Below are 16169 nucleotides of genomic sequence, written 5' to 3'. Positions count from 1 at the left end.
TAATTGAGCCATTGTGCTGGGCCTGATACAAGTATTTTTAAGATAAATATGAATATTCTCTGATAGTGTACTAAAAAACGACAAGTGGTAGTCTTTTGAAAGGTTAGATGATAAACTATTACATATGATTTTACTGATTTATTTTAAATTCATCTTTTACTTAAGCGTGTGTATGTAATTTTGTACTGGTCATTTGGAAAGCATTTGTGGATTAAGTTTTGTGTACAGTTTAAACGTTGATAGGTTCCACTATGTAGTAAAAAACTCCGGGTTGCTGTTTGGTTTTAGATAGACAGTCTACTTGAGATGCCTGAGGGGCATGTTAGATAACTTGGATTTGAATGTGGCTTTTGCTCCCAAATTCAGCTTTGTGCTGATGCATACCTCTGGAGGCAGCAGGTAATGGCTCAGGTATCTGGGCTTCTGCCTCGCTTGTGGAACACTGGTTCTCAATTCTTGTTCCTGGCTTTGATTTGGCCTAACACTGGGTATTGTGGTTATTTGAAGACAACAGTGAAAATCTATCTCTGCCTCTCAATTAAATTTAAAAAATTAATTTAAAACAACCCTTTAGTTTGTCAGTTTTTCTCTTTTTTTAAAAAGGCTTATTCATTTATTTATATTTCTTGGGAAGGCAGATTTGACAGAGAGGAGAGACAAAGATCTTCATCCACTGGTTCACTCCCCAAGTGGCCTCAAAGACCGGAGCTAAGCTGAGCTAGGAGCCAGAACCCTCTTCTGGGTCTGCCAAGGGTGCAGGAGCCCAAGACTTTGAGCCACACTCTACTGCTTTCCCAAGCCACGAGCAGGGAGCTGGATGGGAAGTAGAGCGGCTGGGACACAAACTGGCATTCATATGGGATCCTGGCATGTACAAGGCAAGTACTGTAGCCTCTAGGCTATCATGTTGGGCCCAATTTCTTTCTCTAAGATTTTCTTCTCTTATTTGAAAGGCAAAGTTACGTACAGGGAGAGACAGAGTATCTTCTGTCAGCTTCCCAGTCTTCCATGTGGGTGCAGGGTCCCAAGGCTTTGGGCCATCCTCAAATGCTTTTCCAGGCCATAAGCAGGGAGCTGGATGGGAAGAAGTTCCCCTAGGACAAACACCAGCACCCATATGGAATCCTGGCGCATGCAAGGTGAGAACTTCAGCTACAAGGCTACCACATCTCCAGCCCTAATTTTCAGTTTTTAATTTTGAGCCCTGGTTACGGTGTATCAGCATCCGTCATTATGAACCAATTACCTTTGTTAAAAAATTTTTTAATGTATTTGAAAGGCAGAGTCAGGGCTGGGCCAGGCCAGAAGCAGGAACTCCTGTCGCTGTCCTGCCAAGTGGGTAGTTGGGATCCAAGTGCTGGGGACATTTTCCATTGCCTTCCCAGATGCATTGACTGCAGCCTATACCAAAAGTGGAGTAGCAGGCACTCAAACTGGAACTCAAGTGTGGGATGCCAGTGTTGCAACTGAGAGCTTACACCACTGCGCTGCAGCACTGGCCTTAAGTTCTTTTTTTAATTGGCTTTTATAACGAGATTTTATTTATTTGAATGGGGGAGACAGAGAGAGAGAGAGAGAGATCTAGGCCTTCCATCCCCTGGTTCATTCCCCATGAAGCCAGGAGCCTGGAGCATCATCTTAGTTCTCCCTCGCAAGTGAGTATCAGGAGCCTAAGTGCTTGCTTTGGTTACGTTCCACTGCTTTCCCAAGGTGTGTTAGCAGGGAGCTGGATCAGAAACCGAGCAGCTAAAACTCAAACTGACAAACCAGTATGATATACTGGTGTTGCAGGTTGCACCCTAACCCAGCGTACCACACGATGACCCACAGTTATTGGCTTTTTTCTTTTTTTTTCTTCCTTTTTAAAAATCTTTCCTCTTTTCATTTCTTTTCTTTTTCTTTTCCTTCCTCCCTCCCTTTCCCCATCCCTCCTTCCCTCTGTCCCTTTCTCTTTCTTTTTAAAATCCTTGTTAAAAATTTCATTTTGTAACACAGTTTTATAGGCTCTGGGATTCCCCCATCCCCTCCCCATCCCCTCCCCCCATGTTGGATTCCTCCACATTGTTGCAGTAGTACAGTTCAAATCCAGTCATGATTCCTTCATTGTGAGCATGAACCGTGCATAGAGTCCAGCCTCTTACTGTCCAGATAGTTTCAACAGTTTCATTGGGAGACCATGCCTGGTCTGAAAGAAGAGCTGGCAGAATATCATCCTCTCCAGTGAAAAGCTACAACACAACATCAGCAACAATTTACAACATCATGGAGTTAATTGGCATGCTATAGAGTGACCAATATGTTAGAAAATGCAAGTTCTTAACCACATCCTGTGACTGCTTCATTGACATGACACAACCGGCTCCTATACACCTTACAATGGTTAGAGGGTACTGTTCAGTTGTCTTGTGTCTATTTTCACAGTTGGCTTTTTCACAACCCCCAAATTCAGAATGATGTGCATTTCTTCTTATAGTGTACTTATTTCTCAGATACTTTTAGAAAGACAGTTCCTGAGCTCTTGCTCTGTGTCAGGTCCCATGGCAAGGTTTCAGTGTCCCCTCTTCCCCCTGGGGATTGGAAACCATGGGTGGTGCTGAGCTCTGTGCACCATGTTTTTTCCTGTCGTGCATACCTACTATAAATTTTGCCTTTTAAGTTGGGCACACAGTAAAAGATTAATACCAATCAGTAATAATAAAATAGAACAGTTCCAATAACATACTGTAGTAGAAGCTATGTGGGTATGATCTCGGAACATCTTTCTTACTGCTTTGAGGTGATATAAGGAAATGAAATGAGATAAAGGAGTATTTATTATATACTTTGGCTCTCTGTAACTTTTGTGGCTTGAGGTTCAACAGCAAAACCAGCATTGATTTCTTTCCTTATTTCCAATTTCGTGCATAGAAGATTCATTTTGACCATAGATTTGAGTAACTTTGTGTAACTTTTTTCTTCTATCCAGTGGTCATTTTTCACTTTTACCCTTAAAGGGAACACTTTATGGGTGTTTATGGGTAAATGGTATACATAGCATGGGTTTGTTGGACAAAGGGGTGATTTATCGCACAGGATAGTGTGAGATCTCATTATGCATGCAAAATGATACAGTTTAAAAGTTAAAAAAATATTGAAAGGGAGAGTGATTGAAAGGGAGAGTGATAGTTAAAGAGGGAAGTGTGATGGAGTATATGCATGCGTGTGTGTGTGTGTGTGTGTGTGTGTGTGTGTGTGTGTGTATCCCACATAACCATAATAGTCATAATAGCCAGTTCTGGACTAGGCCAAAGCCAACAGGTAGAAACTTCATCCTGGTCCTCAATCGAAGTGGAGCAGCCAGGACTCTAACTTGTACTCTGATTTGGGATGTGGGCTTTGCAAACGGCCATGTAACCTGCCACATCACAACATTCATCTGTATAATTTAAATTCTTCTGAAAGATTTATTTTTATTGGAAAGGCAGATATACAGAGAGGAGGAGAGACAGAGAGGAGGATCCCCTCTCCGTGGTTCGCTCTTCAAGTGGCTGTAGTGATTGGAGCTGAGCTAATCTGAAGTCAGGAGCCACGAACTTTTTTTTTTCTTTATTTTTGACAATCTTTACATAATTAGGGCAAAAAAGGTTCAAAAGCTACAGGAAAGTGGGTAAGACTATTATTTCCACATTGTTTTCTTCCTGCATCTGGTGTAAAGGGGCCCCACCCAGTCTCCCACCCATCCCAGGTCCCTGACGTGGGGCACGCTCCGAGGGTCTTGATCAAGTGGTTTTGATAGTTCAGAAGTTATGAATTGCTGCCAATCTTGCCATTGCAAGCACAATGAAGTTGCTGCAGAATCCACTGACTGACACAGTCCACCTTAGAGTCTCCATTTCCCCAGTTTTTCACTGCCAACATATAGGAGCCAGGAACTTCTTCCAGGTCTCCCACGTGAGTGCAGGGTCCCAAGGCTTTGCACTGTCCTCAACTGCTTTCTTAGGTCACAAGCAGGGAGTTGGAAGGGAAGTGGAACAGCCAGGATACCAACTGGCACCTGTATTGGATTCTGGTGGATGCAAGGCGAAGACTTGTAGCCACTAGGCTGCCATGCTGGGCCCTATTTATTTTTAATTTTTAATTTTTTTTTAGTTTTAATGATGTTTATGTAGTTGACCAGGGTGGGAAGGTTGGAGGAATAGAGGAGGGTGGGTGAGACCATTGTTTCTAAGTCTTGCTGCTCTTCCTCTTTTAGGTGGGGAAAGGGGGAAAATTAGGAGAGAAGCCACACCCAGTCTCCCTGCTGCCCTAGTTCCTGGGATGGGGAACAGCTACCCAATTCTGTACCGGGGTCCCTGATGTGGGGATCCTGCTATGAGGATTCCACTTGAGAGCTTTGGGTAGTTCTGAAATGCTGTTGATCTTGCCACCCAAGGATGAGGAAAACCTTCCACGGTTCATCGGCTGACACAGTCCACCCCAGAGTCTCCATTCACTCTGATCTTTACTGTCAACACTTGGCTGGGGCAGTTGAGCAATTTGTTCTGCTCGCCTTCCTTTGCTTTGGTACCAGATGTCCTTTGCAGACCCCACTGAACTGCCATATCCTCCATGTATATTGGGTATGCCGTTCACTGCTCCGTCAGTCACTAAGGAGGTTCAGTTATGACACATGCACTCCACAGTCATACTGCAGATCCTACAGTTTTCCCCACGGTTGGATTTCTGAGTCCAGCAATTCAGTTGGGTGCATCCCCACACAAAACTCATCTGAGGCAATCCCAGTATATCTGAGGCAATTCCAGTGCTTGCCACTGTGAGTCTGGCTCAGTCCGTCACCCATGTCAGCCTACACATAGATGGGTAGTTGCAATTGCTGGGTAAGTTTTGTCTCCAACGCCATCTCTTATGTAAACCGTTGGATGGTATGGTCCAGTCCAACCCTGTCCCCCGCACACTTGGCCCTCATGTTCACCAGCACAAACCACAGCCTAGTTGGGATGACTCCCAATAACTCCCACCAGGCCTGCTTCTAACCCTTGTTCCTGTTCTTGCCAATATGTGCAACAGACTGGGCCAGTCTGTCCCATATCCCATTTAGTTCTTGTATACATCAGTGGGTGTTAAAACCTAGCTCAACACAGTTGAACCCACTATCTAGCCCACACTCATGCCGGTGGATACTATGCCTGTCTGACCAGACCTGCCCCCAGTCCTGATTCTCATGCTCACCAGTGGGAGTTGCAGCTCATCACAGGGTGTCCTACTTCACCCACTCCTGGACCCATATCTTGTACTCTGCACGTGGTTTTGCAATCAGCCTCACAGGACTTGCTCCCAGTCCCAGCACTTGCCAGGTGATGTCGGGGCAAAGCCCAGCTAGCCTGCATTTACTCTGGCTCATACCTGCCCAATGGAAGCAGTTGGTTGGGCCAGCCTGGCTGTCCCCCATCCCAGCTTATGTGCAGGCCAACAGGTGTTACTGTCCTGCCCGGCCTGGTCCACGCTGGTTCCAGTACTCAGGCTCATCAGTGGGAGTAATGGACCATGGTCCAGCAGGAGAGTCCCCACAGCTCCCTACTGCTGTTGCCCTGCTCCCGTCTCACATGTGCTGGTGGGTGCTACAGCCCAGCCTGGCATTGGCCCACCACACCTTAGCATTAGCTGGCAGGTGTTGTAGCCTATCCTAGCCCAGCCTGCCTCTAGTTCCAGATGTTGGTGGGTGCCACCACCCAGCCTGGCCCAGCCAGGCCCCAGTCCCGTCCCGAATGTGGACTGGCTGGTGTTGCGACTTGACCTGGCTTATTCTGCACCTCATCCTGGTTCTCAGATCTGACAGTGAGTGTTACGAATTCTCCCAGCCTGGCTTGCCCCCAGACCTGACCCACACATATGCTGGGGGCTCTTGGCTGCTTCCAGCCTTGTTTCTTGTGCTCACCTGCATGGACTGCATCCTTATAAACGAATTCCCCCAAGCTCCTGTGTCAGGCCTCCTCCCAGTGGCAGATCTTATACACATTGGTGGGTCTTTGATCCAGCCTGACTTAGTCCACTTCCTGTCCTGGCAGGAACAGTGGCCTTGCCCAACCGCCCCACACCTGTTTCAGTTCTTACTGTTGGGTATTATAGCCCAGTCACACCTGGTCCACACCCAGATACAGCTCTCATGTGATTCAACGGGTGCCAAGACCTAGCCCAGCTTGTCCTTCATACCTACCCTGGTTCTCATGAGCACCAATGGGTGCTGGAGTTTAGCCCAGTCTGTGTACTCCAGACCCAGTCTGCACCCATGTTGAGGGACACTGCAATCATGTCCAGCCCACAACACCGCCCCCATTCCAGCTCTTGTGCTCACCATTGGGAACCATAACCCAGCTGGGGCAACCCCTTAGCTGCCCAACCAAGGCTATTCCCAGCCACAGATCTTTCACCTGTCAGTAGCCGATCTGATACAGCTCAGCATTGTCTATCCCTTGTCTTGACCTTTTGCTGCAGCCTGACCTGATCCAGCCCATCCCTCCGTCCCCTACACCCCTACCCGTTTCAACTCTCAATGGTGGGTGCTGCCAGTTTAGTGTTGCCCAGACTGCTCCCATCCCTGACTCACGCAAACTGGTAGTTGTGATAGCGTAGCCCAGCATGACCTGCACTCCAGCTTGGCTCTTGCACATGCCAGACAGTTAAGGTTGGTGTGGCCCTGCCTGATCTTCCCTTTCCAGAGCCAACCCTCACACTTGCCAGTGAGTGAAACTACCTTGCCCAGCCTGATCAGCACCCAGGCTTGAATCATGTGCTCACCAGTGGGAGCTACGGCTCACCAGGGGAGTTTTCCAAGTTCCTCTACCAGGTCCACTCCCAGACCCAGTTCTAACATGTGCTGGCAAGTATGAGGTCCTTGCCTGGCTGTCTCCCCATTCCTTCCTGGGCTTTATATGAGCTGGTGAATGTTGCGATTTGGCTTGCCCCACATTCATTTCTTGGGTGCTGCAGCCTGGACCTTCCTGGCCTGTTCCCAGCCTAGTACCTATGAATGGCAGAGGGTTCCTTGGTCATGCCTAACTCGGCTTTCCCCAGCAGAAATTGGAGTTTCACAAGGAGCCCACATATCCGCTGCAGAATTTGCCCCTGGATCTGGTTCTCTTGTGTGCTGGTTAGTGTCATGGCGCAACCTATCATTACCTATCTGCTGTTCTGACTCTCACTGGTGGGTACTAGTATCTAGCCCTGCCAGGTGATTTTGGTAATTCTGAAATGCTCTTAGTCTCTCTGATCCAAGAAGGAGGAAACCTCTCCAGTGTCCGTCGGCTGACACAGTTGATCTTATAGCCTTCATTCAACAAGATTTTTGCTGTCATTTGGCTGGGATACTTGTCTATGGTATCAGATGTCCTCTGCAGGCCCCAGTGGGCTGCCCCATCCTCCATGTGCATCAGGGCCTGCCATCTGCTGCTCCATCTTTTCCACTAAGGAGGACCAGTCTCGAAGGTGAACCTGGGCCATGCAAGCTTGTCCCACAATCTAAAATTTAAAGGTTATTTATTTCTGGACATTTCCGTGTAGTATCTTCAGGTCACAGCTGATGCTTAGCAACTGAAACTAGTGTGGTGTAATATGTATTTTCACTCTGTATTGCTAATTATATTTGTCATTTTAAGTGTAAAGCAAAAGAGCCATTAAATGTTTTTCAAATTTTAGTAATTTATGTTAAAAACACGAAAGCAAGCTTTTACAGATAGTTCTGGCTTTATTTAGATGGGATAGCGGTAGTTACATGTATTGGAAGTGCACTTGGCATTTTAATTCTTATCAGTGTATTTTCCTATTTTCTGCAGGTTGTTTCCTAGAAACATGGTTGTTTGTTGGACTTGATCTCACAGCCCAGTGAGGACGTCTTTACTGATAATGTCAAGTTCAGGTTATCCTCCCAACCAAGGAGCATTCAGCACAGAACAAAGTCGCTATCCTCCCCACTCTGTCCAGTACACCTTTCCCAGCACCCGCCACCAGCAGGTAAGGAACAGGTGCTCTGTATGATGCATGCATGCGCTTTGCTTTGCTTTTCCTGTATAATGTACTTACTGACCAGACAAAACATACTTTTTTTATGTGACAATAAAATAATTCTGAAAGATAGGGGTCCAGAAGTTAGGAATTTTCTGTGAAAATATCACCTTCTGCCAGTTTTCAGAGGTTGCTATGTCTCTGCATTGATTGTAGCTGCTGCTGATTCAGTGACTATCAGGGTTTCTCTGTTTTCCAAATTCAGGTTGAATTTTCAGTGGATCAGCTAACTGCCTCCCTTGAGTGGTGGCCAGGGTAAAGGCTTCTCCCTTCTTGAAAAATCTCTTGATAGGAAGGCGAAAGAGAGTTTGTATGGTTTTTTTTTTTTTTCATTTTGGGTAAAATATAAAGTGGAATGATCAGTTTAAAGTGGACACTGCTGGTATGAGATTTGTAGAAAAAGAAGAAAGGAAAATGTGAAATAGTTATCCTGGAGTATAAGAAAGCGTATTTATTGGCAAAATCTTTGAAAGTGTGGTCATGGTTACTGAGTGCGTGGGCGTTCTGTGTTCCGTGTAGGGAATCAGTGTAACCATTGAAGGTTATATTTATATTAACGTTATCAAATCCAACTATTTTTGTCTTTTTGTGCTTTGTTTTATGTAAGAAGTTCTGCCAAACTCAGGATTTACTAAGATCTTCTATGTTTTCTTGAAGTTTTATAATTTCATATTTACACTCAGGTCTACAGTTTGTTTTAGATTCTTTGTATGATGTTGAGTTGAGGGTTGAGTTTCAGCCTTTGGCTGTTATAATTGATGTTAGCTTAGAAAATGTTTCCTCTAGCTGCAGTTTTTTAAAAGGGTTTATTTGAATGGTAGATTGAGAGGAGAGAACCCTTCCGACTCAAGCTCACTTCCCCCAGATAGATTCAACAGCTAGGTCTGGACCAGGCTGCAGCCAGGGCAGTGTCTCCCGTCAGGTCTTCGCCTGTGTGATAGGTACCTAGAGACGTGGGCCCTTTCCCACTTCCTTCCCAGGCACATAAGCAGGAAGCTGGATTGGAAGCGGAGGATTCAAACTTGCACTTGGATATTGGATGCTGAGATTACAGAGGCCTCTCGAGCCTGCTGTGTGAAAAGACTACATATTTTTTCCTTTCTTAGGTGTTAAAAGAAGCTTCTAAGTCTAGAACTTTCTTTGGAAGAAAGATTTAAATTATAAAGTCAGTTTTCTTTAAGAGTTATTCTTTCTCTAGTCCTAGAATCAATTTCATGTGAGTGGCAAGGTGAGGGGTGCAGGGGTACGGGGGATGGACGGAAGGAGAGGGAGAGCTAATTATCTTCCATCCCTGGCTTCCCTTCTCCAATGGCCTCCAATAGTTGGGGTCCGCCAGACGGGAGCCAGGAACTGCATACTGGAAGATGTGTCTGCCACGTGGGAGTGACCCAAGTACCTGGCTAGCTTGGTGTCTTCTCACATACAGTAGCAGGGAGCTGAATCAGAGTGGAACAGCCAGGATTGGGGATGTGGCTACGGCTCACCCATCTCTGCCGTAGCACTCAGCTCCTTGCAGCTTGTTTATAGTTTTTGTTTTTTTAAGATTTATTTTTATTACAAAGTCAGATATACAGAGAGGAGGAGAGACAGAGAGGAAGATCTTCCGTCCGATGATTACTCCCCAAGTAAGTGCAACGGCCGGTGCTGTGCCGATCTGAAGCCGGGAACCAGGAACTTTCTTCTGGGTCTCCCACACAGGTGCAGGGTCCCAAAGCTCTGGGCCGTCCTTGATTGCTTTCCCAGGCCACAAGCAGGGAGCTGGATGGGAAGTGGAGCTGCCGGGATTAGAACTGGCGCCCATATGGGATCCCGGGGCGTTCAAGGTGAAGACTTTAGCCACTAGGCCACACTGCCCGGCCCTTGTTTACAGATTTTTAAGTTAAATTTATTTATTTTTAAATGTTCATTACTAAGTGAGGTGATCTATGCAGGTCTCTGGGTGGAATGGGAAGGGACTGGGAGAAGGTGGGTTAAGGAAAAGACCCTGCCCCTCCCCACTGAGCAGGGCAGTGAAGGGAGGGGCTCACGTTTTTCTGCTCCTTGCAGTGCACAGTCGGTGGAAGCCTCTTGAAATCATTTTGTATGTGTCAACAAGCCTTCAGTGGCTTGCCTTTGGACCTGTTCCCAGTCCCCAAGCCCCGGCAGTGTACACCCCCAAGCACCCCCCACCTGTACCAGTGCACTTGTGGCAGAGGCGATGGCATGTGATAGCCCTGGCTGGTGTGTGTCCACCTTGGCAGGGCGGGCACTCTGCCCCTTCCTCTAGGTCCATTCATCTGTCTATTCTTTTCTTTAGTTTTCTTTTTTTTCTCTCTTGTTATTGATTGATTGATTGATTTTAATGGAAAGTTAGATATTCAGAGAGGAGGAGAGACAGAGAGGAAGATCTTCTGTCCGATGATTCACTCCCCAACCGGCTGCAACATCTGGAACTGTGCCAATCCAGAGCCAGGAGCTTTTTCTGGGTCTGCCACGCAGATGCAGGGTCCCAAGGCTTTGGGCCGTCCTTGATTGCTTTCCCAGGCCACAAGCAGGGAGCTGGATGGGAAGTGGGGCTGCTGGAATTAGAACCGGCGCCCATATCAGATACTGGTGCGTTCAAGGTGAGGACTTTAGCTACTAGGCTATTGTGCTGGGCCCTTCCCCAGGTTTTTTTTTGAAAGTTGTATTTATTTATTATTGGAAAGTCAGATATACAGACAGGAGCAGAAGCAAGAGGAAGATCTTCCATCTGCTGAGTCATTCCCCAAGTGGCCACAATGGCTGGAGCTACGCCGATCCAAAGCCAGGAGCCTAGAGCCTTCTGGAGTCTCCCACGTGGATGCAGGGTCCCAAAGCTTTGCACTGTCCTTGACTAGTTTCCCAGGCCACAGGCAGAAAACTGGGGTGCCCAGCGCGTGGCCTAGTGGCCTAGTGGCTAAAGTCCTCACCTTGAATGTGCTGGGATCCCATGTGGGCACCGGTTCTAATCCTGGCAGTTCCACTTCCCATCCCATTCCATTTTCTTTGTTTTATTAAAAAAAAAAAAGGTGTCTCATTTCCCAAATGGCCACAGTGGCTGGGGATTGGCCAGGTCGAAGCCACGAGCCAGGAGCTTCTTCTGAGTCTCCCTGCCTGTGGCCTGGGAAAGCAGTCAAGGATGGCCCAAAGCCTTGGGACCCTGCACCTGCCTGGGAGACACCTGGAGGGGGAAGTTCCTGATCCCGGCTTCAGATCGGCGCAGCACCAGCCGTTGTGGTTGCTTGGGGAGTGGATCATTGTAGGAAAGATCTTCCTATCTGTCTTTCCTCCTCTCTGTAAATCTGACTTTGTAATGAAACAGAATAAATCTTTAAAAAAAAAAAAAGCTGGATGGAAAACAGGGCTGCTGGGATTAGAACCAGCTCCCACATGGGACCCTGGTGCGAGGACTTTAGTCACTAGGCTACTGCATTGGGCCCTTTCCCCCAGATCTTAAGAAAAAAGGTGGTTGCTGGCACACTGGTATGTTAACACAGATTTGTCATTAACCAGGCCCAGAAAGGCCTGCCAGTTATTGGTGGCTTTGCTCCCAGCATTGTTAACACTTGCCTTGAGTCAAGACAACCTAGGCAGTTGCCTACAACTGGGAATTGGTTGTTAAATTCTTAATGTGAGTCTAAAGTAGTCTTGATTCTAGGCTTAGCTCTATTTCTTGGGTATTTACCCAGTGTCCTTACGTTCAGTGACCTGTCTCCACTCTTACTGGAGGAAATTTGAGTAAGCTCTAGAAATTTTTTTTTTTTAAATTTTTTAAAGATTTGTTGATTTGTATCGGAAAGACGTATCTTCAGAGAGAAGGTGAGACAGAAAGCTCATCCATTTGTTAGTTCACTCCCCAAATGGTCACAGTGGCTGGAGCTGAGCTGATCCCTAGCTGGGAGCCAGGAGCTGCCTCCAGGTCTTCCATGCCAGTACAGGGTCCCAGGAATCTGGGCGATCCTTTGTTGCTTTCTCAGGCCGGAAACAGGGATTTGGGTGGGAGTTGGACCCATATGGTCCAACTTGCAAGTGGAAGATTAGCCGATGGAATGATCGTGCTGGCGATAAACAATTCATGTTCGTGGGCAAGAATTCAGGCAAAGAATGAAGGGAACCCGAGAGCCTATTCCAGCAGATCTTTTTTGCTCTGACTCTGCCCTCTCAGGGTTCTTCTTTAATAACCGATCCCGGCTGCAAATTTCAGGTGGCCTCCGGGCGGGCAGCCTGGGCTGTGGGAAGCAGGCCTACGTCATTCGTCACGTTTCTCCTGGAGAGAATTCCGTGCTGCTTATTGTCCAGTGTTTGATAGGATGAGTGAAGGTTTTTTGTTGTTGTTTTTTTGTTTTTTTTTTAAATTAGGTGTTCAACTTTTTTCCTTAGATTTAGCTGAACATTTGAATTTTATCTCATGATTTTAAAATTTTCTGGTTGATCACATGCAGAATGTTTACCACTTTATGGTTTATAATATAATGCTTTTTTTATGTGCATTGGATTACGCAACCATCACCATTAATTCCGGAACACATCCATCCTTGGAGTCAAAAGTGCATACCTGCTAGCAGGTTAACTCCGGGTCTTTTCATCCTGGCAGCTGCCAGTCTATTTGCTGTCCTTATGGAGTTACCTGTTCTAGACAGGCCAGATAAGTGGAATAATACTGTGTGATCTAGAAAAGTGTCTGGCTTTTTAATGACATAGTGTTTTCTGGGTTCCTCTATGCTCTCTCATGTACCGTAACTTTATTCATTTTAATGACTGAATAATACTCCGCAGTATAATCAGCCACATTGTGTTTATTCCTGAATTGAAGGCTGTTGGTCAGCTGCTGTGGAACAGTTCTCTGAAAACCTGGACAAGTGTTCTGTCTGTGGTTACATGTTTTACTACTTTTGGGTTTATACCTGGGGTTCTTATTTCTGACTCATTTACTAATTCTGTGATAACTTTAGATTTGTTTTTAAAATAAGCTTTTGCCAAAAGTTTCTCTTCACTGACAGGCTGCTTCCAGTTTCTTCATTTATAAATATGAACTTCACTAAATGGCTTCTCTGATCCTTTTAAAAAGCCTAATCATCGACATGGGCACGTTCATTAGGGTCTCCTGATGGACCCCTGAGATTGAGATTTTGCTTATGTAAAACATGCAGGTAGTCAATATAACATTTGAGAAGAAAGTAAAATATAGATTGAACTTGAAATGTAATTTTGAGTGACTTGAAATGCTGTAGTGTTAAAATGTTCATGTTTTTAATCAGGGAAGGTTTGAAATATTTTCCTTCCTACGCTTAGTGGCTACCCTGCCTTTTGTTTGCTTTGAATTCCTGTCGCTGGTGGCTGTTTGGTTAGTAATGACCTTGTGGTGATTGGTTGCCAGGAGTTCGCCGTCCCCGACTACCGGCCGTCCCATCTGGAAGTCAGCCAGGCCTCACAGCTCCTGCAGCAGCAGCTCCGCAGGCGGCCTTCATTGCTGTCGGAGTTTCACCCAGGTTCTGACAGGTAACGAGGTTTCTTCTTAAAATAGAAGAATGCATCAGCATTGCAACTGTGAACTATGTACTTCAGCATGGTGTCCATTTCTTGATCATACTGTTTTATTAACAAAGTTATGACCGGCTGTTACAACTTCTGTGTATGTGGACCTGTTTTATTTGGTTGATCTTTCAGAGTACTTAACAATCGTCAATGAGATCTTAAAGCATCTTTTCATATTTAATGCTAAATAGTGCGAAATTGGCTGACACAGAATTGAATCCTCGTCAGCTCTGTGGCCTTGTTCAAGCTTTGTAAACTATTGGTGTTCTTGTCTCAGCTTGGGCTGCGGTGCAGAGTACTGGAGATACTGAAGTCCCGTCACAGAACGGCTGAAGCAGTCTCTTGCATTAGGCCGAGGCATTGGTTTAATGACCAAAGTTTCTCATGTGTTCTCCTTTGCAGCCAGAGATGTAAATCATAAATTTAGACCCTGCCTACCACAAATCCCAACTTCATGCACAACATTGGGTGCTGTGACCTAGCAGGGTGACCCCCTAATTACTCCCACCAGGCCCATCCCGGCCCCAGTTTTTGTGTGTACTGCAGCACGTACTGCAACCTTAGCCCCATCTGTCCTTTACCTCATCTGGCTCTCGTACACACCCATGGGTGCTGCAGCTTGGCTCTGCCTGACCCTCGGGATCTGGCCCACTGTGTGCTGATGAGTGGTGTCATAGACCAGCTTGGCTTCACCCCAACCCTGGCGCTCATGCCCACTAGTGGGAGCTGCAGCACAGCAGGGGATTGCCCACAGTTCCCCTACCAGGGTTCTCCCAGCTCTGGATCTTGCATATGCCAGGGCGTTCTGCAGTCCAGCTTACTACCCAGTCCTGACACTTGCCAGCTAGTCTGTTACGGTTACATGCCTATGGCCTGCACTCAGACAGGCCTGCCCCCGGTCTCAGCTCTCACACTCACCAGTGGAAGCAGCGGCCCATCAAGAGAGTTCCAAAGTTGCGCTGCCAGGCCTGTTCTCAGCCTGGGGTCTTGCAAGTAGGTGCTGTGATCCAGTCTGAGCTGACCCACCCCTTGTCTTGAAATTCTCTGGCACGTGCTGCCACATTGCTTAGCCATCTTACCCCATATACCAGCTCTTGCTGGTGGGCGCAGCAGCCTAGCTCAGCCTGGCTAATCCCCAGTCCCCTTGTGAACTGACAGGTGTTGCGGTCCAACTCTCCCTGCTTTGTGCCTTGTTCTGGCTCTTGGCTTGTGTCAGTGTATACTGTGAACTTGCTCAGTCCGGCCCAACCCTAGACCTGGCTCACATCTACACGCATGGGTGCGGCAGCCCAGCTTCCAGCCCCAGCCCTTGTGCTCACCAGCGTGAACTGCAGCCTAACAAGGAAGCTTTCCTACCAGTCCTGCTCCCAGCTCCACAGCTCATGTATGGCCCCCAGGCTTTTTTTTAAAAAAAGCCTAACATGGTTGGCCCCCAGGCTTTTTTTTTTAAAGATTTATTTTTTATTGCAAAGTCAGATGTACAGAGAGGAGGAGAGACAGAGAGGAAGATCTTCCATCCGATGATTTACTCCCCAAGTGCCCACAACGGCCGGTAATGCGCCGATCCAAAACCAGGAGCCAGAAGCTTCTTCCAGGTCTCCCACACAGATGCAGGGTCCTAAGGCTTTGGGCCGTCCTCAACTGCTTTCCTAGGCCACAAGCAGGGAGCTGGATGGGAAGTGAAGCAGCCGGGATTAGAACCAATGCCCATATGGGATCCCGGTGCGTTCAAGGCGAGGACTTTAGCCACTAGGCCACTGCGCCCGGCCCTTGGGCCCCCCAGTCTTAGCACTCAGTGGTGGCTACTATTGTCTAGCCTAACTGGCTCACATCCATTTTGACTCTCCGTTGGATGCTACTAGGTTTATTAATTGTACATCTTTTGATCTGTGTCTCCTTTCCTACTTGCGTTCCACACCTTACCTCCACCCCTCTCCTCTGCCCTTGGTAGCAAGTGTTTTTGTATATTTGCATCTTTTCTTCTCTCTCTCTCTCTCCCCTCGTATTTATTTATTTGAAAAAGCCACAGAGTGAAAAGGAGGGACAGAGAACCATCTTTCATCCTCTAGCTCATTTTCCAAATAGCTACAATAGCCAGATCTGGGCCAGGCTGACCCCAAGCCCCATAAAATCCATCTTTGTCTCTCACATAGATGACTTGGGCCTGGACCGTTGAGGTGTCTTCTGCCTTCTCAGACACCTTAGCTGGAAGCTGAATTGGAATTTGAACTGGAGCTCTATATGGGGAAGTGGTGGTTTACTATACTGTTTCACAAAACCAGCCCTCTCGTTATATGTCAAGATCTCAGTGAGATCCTGCAATATTTTCATGTCTCATGTATTTCGTTTAGCATGATGTCCTCCAGGCTCCATCGCTTTGTGGCAGATGGTAGGATTGCATTTGTTTTGTTTTACAGCTAAGTAATATATGTGTAATCATTCACGGTTCCTATAACCCTTTGTCAACAGAAATTGAGGCTATTTCCTCATCTTGGCTTTTGTGAATAATGGTGCAATGAACATGGGCTGTGGATGCCTTTAGGGGGTATTGATTTCATTTCCTTTGGGTGTGGGCCCAGAAGAGGGATTGTTGGTCA

At 46.7% G+C, this 16169-nt stretch overlaps 1 protein-coding gene across 6 annotated transcripts in view; it reads left to right on the top strand.

Moving 5' to 3' along the window:
- The first annotated feature begins 7775 nt into the window (after positions 1-7775).
- The window catches only part of NCOR1 (nuclear receptor corepressor 1), a 116660-nt gene continuing 108266 nt past the window's right edge, over positions 7776-16169 (top strand). For 5 of the 6 annotated variants that reach the window (XM_041001593.1, XM_041001592.1, XM_041001594.1 and 2 more), the window contains exons 1-2: positions 7776-7986; positions 13415-13536. In XM_041001593.1, the coding sequence (XP_040857527.1) occupies positions 7879-7986; positions 13415-13536 (230 nt within the window). In that variant the 5' untranslated portion in view covers positions 7776-7878. The remainder of the gene's footprint in view (positions 7987-13414; positions 13537-16169) is intronic. The other variant, XM_041001595.1, reaches the window with a different exon arrangement.

Source organism: Ochotona curzoniae, unplaced genomic scaffold (genome assembly GCF_017591425.1).
Source record: "Ochotona curzoniae isolate NIBS_2020 unplaced genomic scaffold, NIBS_Ocur_1.0 scaffold_2453, whole genome shotgun sequence".
NCBI classification, from domain to species: Eukaryota; Metazoa; Chordata; class Mammalia; order Lagomorpha; family Ochotonidae; genus Ochotona; species Ochotona curzoniae.
This window is presented reverse-complemented; position numbering and strand designations above follow the sequence as displayed.